The sequence below is a fragment of the Mytilus edulis genome, chromosome 12 (assembly GCF_963676685.1).
Source record: "Mytilus edulis chromosome 12, xbMytEdul2.2, whole genome shotgun sequence".
Lineage (NCBI taxonomy): Eukaryota > Metazoa > Mollusca > Bivalvia > Mytilida > Mytilidae > Mytilus > Mytilus edulis.
In genome coordinates, this window is record NC_092355.1 from 4,697,181 (window position 1) to 4,699,762 (window position 2,582).

At 30.6% G+C, this 2,582-nt stretch overlaps 1 protein-coding gene across 1 annotated transcript; it reads right to left on the reverse strand.

Annotated features, from left to right (window-relative positions):
• Positions 1 to 506: 506 nt before the first annotated feature.
• LOC139499524 (uncharacterized) lies at positions 507 to 2,318 on the reverse strand. Its single transcript, XM_071288234.1, has 2 exons — positions 2,135 to 2,318; positions 507 to 1,056 (listed from the first exon to the last, which is right to left on the reverse strand). The coding sequence occupies exons 1-2, from the start codon at positions 2,207 to 2,209 to the stop codon at positions 820 to 822; spliced, it is 312 nt and encodes a 103-aa protein (XP_071144335.1). The 5' UTR covers positions 2,210 to 2,318; the 3' UTR covers positions 507 to 819.
• Positions 2,319 to 2,582: the final 264 nt, after the last annotated feature.

Below are 2,582 nucleotides of genomic sequence, written 5' to 3' on the forward strand. Positions count from 1 at the left end.
CTGTTACGTGCTAAAATACGTAATTTTGTTTTACATCTAACCAAAAACAGAACTCTATATCATTTCCATGCCAATGTACTGTTTTTCAAGAAATCAAATGGTGTCAATAAAAAGAACTTAGAAGTGCCTGGGTGTATTATAAAAACGTATACCAAAACTATTCTAATTGGAATACAAAAAAAAACCAAAAAAAAAACAATCAGATTGTTGTCTTTGTTATACCACTTTTGGTGGCCTCCGGTTGTTTTCGCTTTGACACATTCCCCATTTCCATTCTCAATTTTATTTGATTTACCAGTATGTTTGACTGCATTACCTAAGTAAATAAACATGGCCGTTTGTTGGTGCTGTATTTTTTTTGACTACAACCGGTCCGTGATTTGGATGATTTGTCTAAATAGTTATCTTACATTTAAGCTTACTTTTGTTGTAAACACTTTACAGTTAACAGATTGCACGTCGATAGAACCGAATATATATTAAACAAATCTGCAATGCAACATGCATAAAGTAAAAACTAACATTTATTCTGAATACGATGTAGAATATATGCAGTACAAATTAACCAATATGGTTGTAGATACTAAAATACAGATGAGTGCAGTCAAAAGTCAACTATCTAATATCAGTTAAAGCAGTCATCCAACTAGTCATTAGTTTTATACATTCATCAGGTCTGCTTTATAAGTTAATTGTTTGTTCATGATATAACAGCACCCAGTTAATACCTAAAACTGTACACGTTGTATAAACAATTGCTCAAATCAAAACAAGTCACATATATGTAGAAGATTTAAAAATTCGATGCAAAAACTCTTTCTAAACTTTTAAACCATTGGTACCATTAATACCATTATGTGCATTTGTACCATTTTCCAGTAGAGCTAGTTTAGTTTCTAAGATGTATTCTTCATAATGATTATCTAATGGATCTTCACACGAGTTATCACAGCATTTCGATTTGGCATTACAATTCCCTATACTTTTTTCTCCTTTATCCTTTGGTCTTAGCTGATGGGCTTGTAATCCCTGGAGTTTTAGAAGTAAATGTAAAGTCTGAAATAAAAAAAAAATGTTTTAAATATATTATCCACAATGGTTTTGTCATTTCAATAGAAATTTGGTGAGACTGTCAAACAAGTGACAGGTTTACCAAGCTGAAATATATATAAATAAAGCAGTTATTTTTCTCGTTTGAATTGTTTTACATTGTCATATCGGGCCTTTTATAGCTGTCTATGCGGTATGGGCTTTGCTCGTTGTTGAAGGCCGTACGGTGACCTATTGTTGTTAATGTCTGTGTCATTTTGGTCTCTTGTGGACAGTTGTCTCATTGGCAATCATACCACATCTTCTTTTGATATTTAAAACCAGGTTCAAACCACAATTTTCTGGAAAAGAAAATGCTTATACCAATTTAAGAATATGATAGTTGTTATTCATTCGCTTGATGTGTTTGAGCTTTAGATTTTGCCATTTGGTTAGTAACTTTCCGTTTTAATTTTTCCCCGGGGTTTAGTATTTTTTTATTTCACTTTCTGATAGATTGTTGTTATTATTATTTACTATCGTTTTAGTAGAGTTGTAACTACAGAACATGGGTTATACAAACAAACAGTAAAATGCAATGTTTGGACTTAGATAGTATTTTGAAGAATAGTACCGAAGTTCTCTTCTTATATCATGTCTATGATTACGTAGTAGGTATATATTTTACTGTAAACCAATAGGGTCATTTCGAAATTAGCTAAATAAAACATTTCATATTTAATTGTGTTTTGTTTCATTGCAATCTTGAACACCTTTATAACAAATACACAGTATATTCCTTTCATTTATGTACACAATTTATCTTATTTTAATGCATTTATTACTTTTCTTCTGAATAATCGATATATTTTAAGTAAATAAGCTTTTTTTTATTTCTTGGCAACGTTAATAAGATAACAAGGTGGGGCTTAAATATATTGAAAAAAAGGACAAATTTTTGACAAAATTTCTTTTTGGCAGTTATTTTTCATTCTTCGTGGTTAAATAAAAGGTGTATTGATCTAGATGTCAAAATTATATTCATATTTACACTTTTAAGTGTTTGAGTTAAGTAGATATAAAACTATTGTAATACTTTACTTACCTGAAAATTAAGTTTATACCGCCATATATTGAAAGGTATCATGAGTGGAATAAACATGACTGAAAACGAGGCCATACTTCATCCTATAGCTATTGCCCAGCCTGGATACTCGTAAACACCAGATGTTCGTTTGTACTCCAAGTTTGAATAATTTATAATGCTCATTAAGAACATGCCCTAAAAATAGAGAATTAATAGAAGCTGTGAAAATGTGTTTTAATGTTGGAGATTTATTTTGCTTGAGACAGCAACGTTACTAGTAAATTTCTAGAATACATTCTCATACTGCTATGGATTAATTCATATTCGTTCGATACCAATTTTCGTTGATTTCGTGGGTACAGGAGAATCACGATTTTTAAGGTTCAACGAATTACAAATTTTGAAAAACGAAGGTATGCCGACTTTGCCAAAACCACGAAATTAAATATCCACCAATATGCAATTT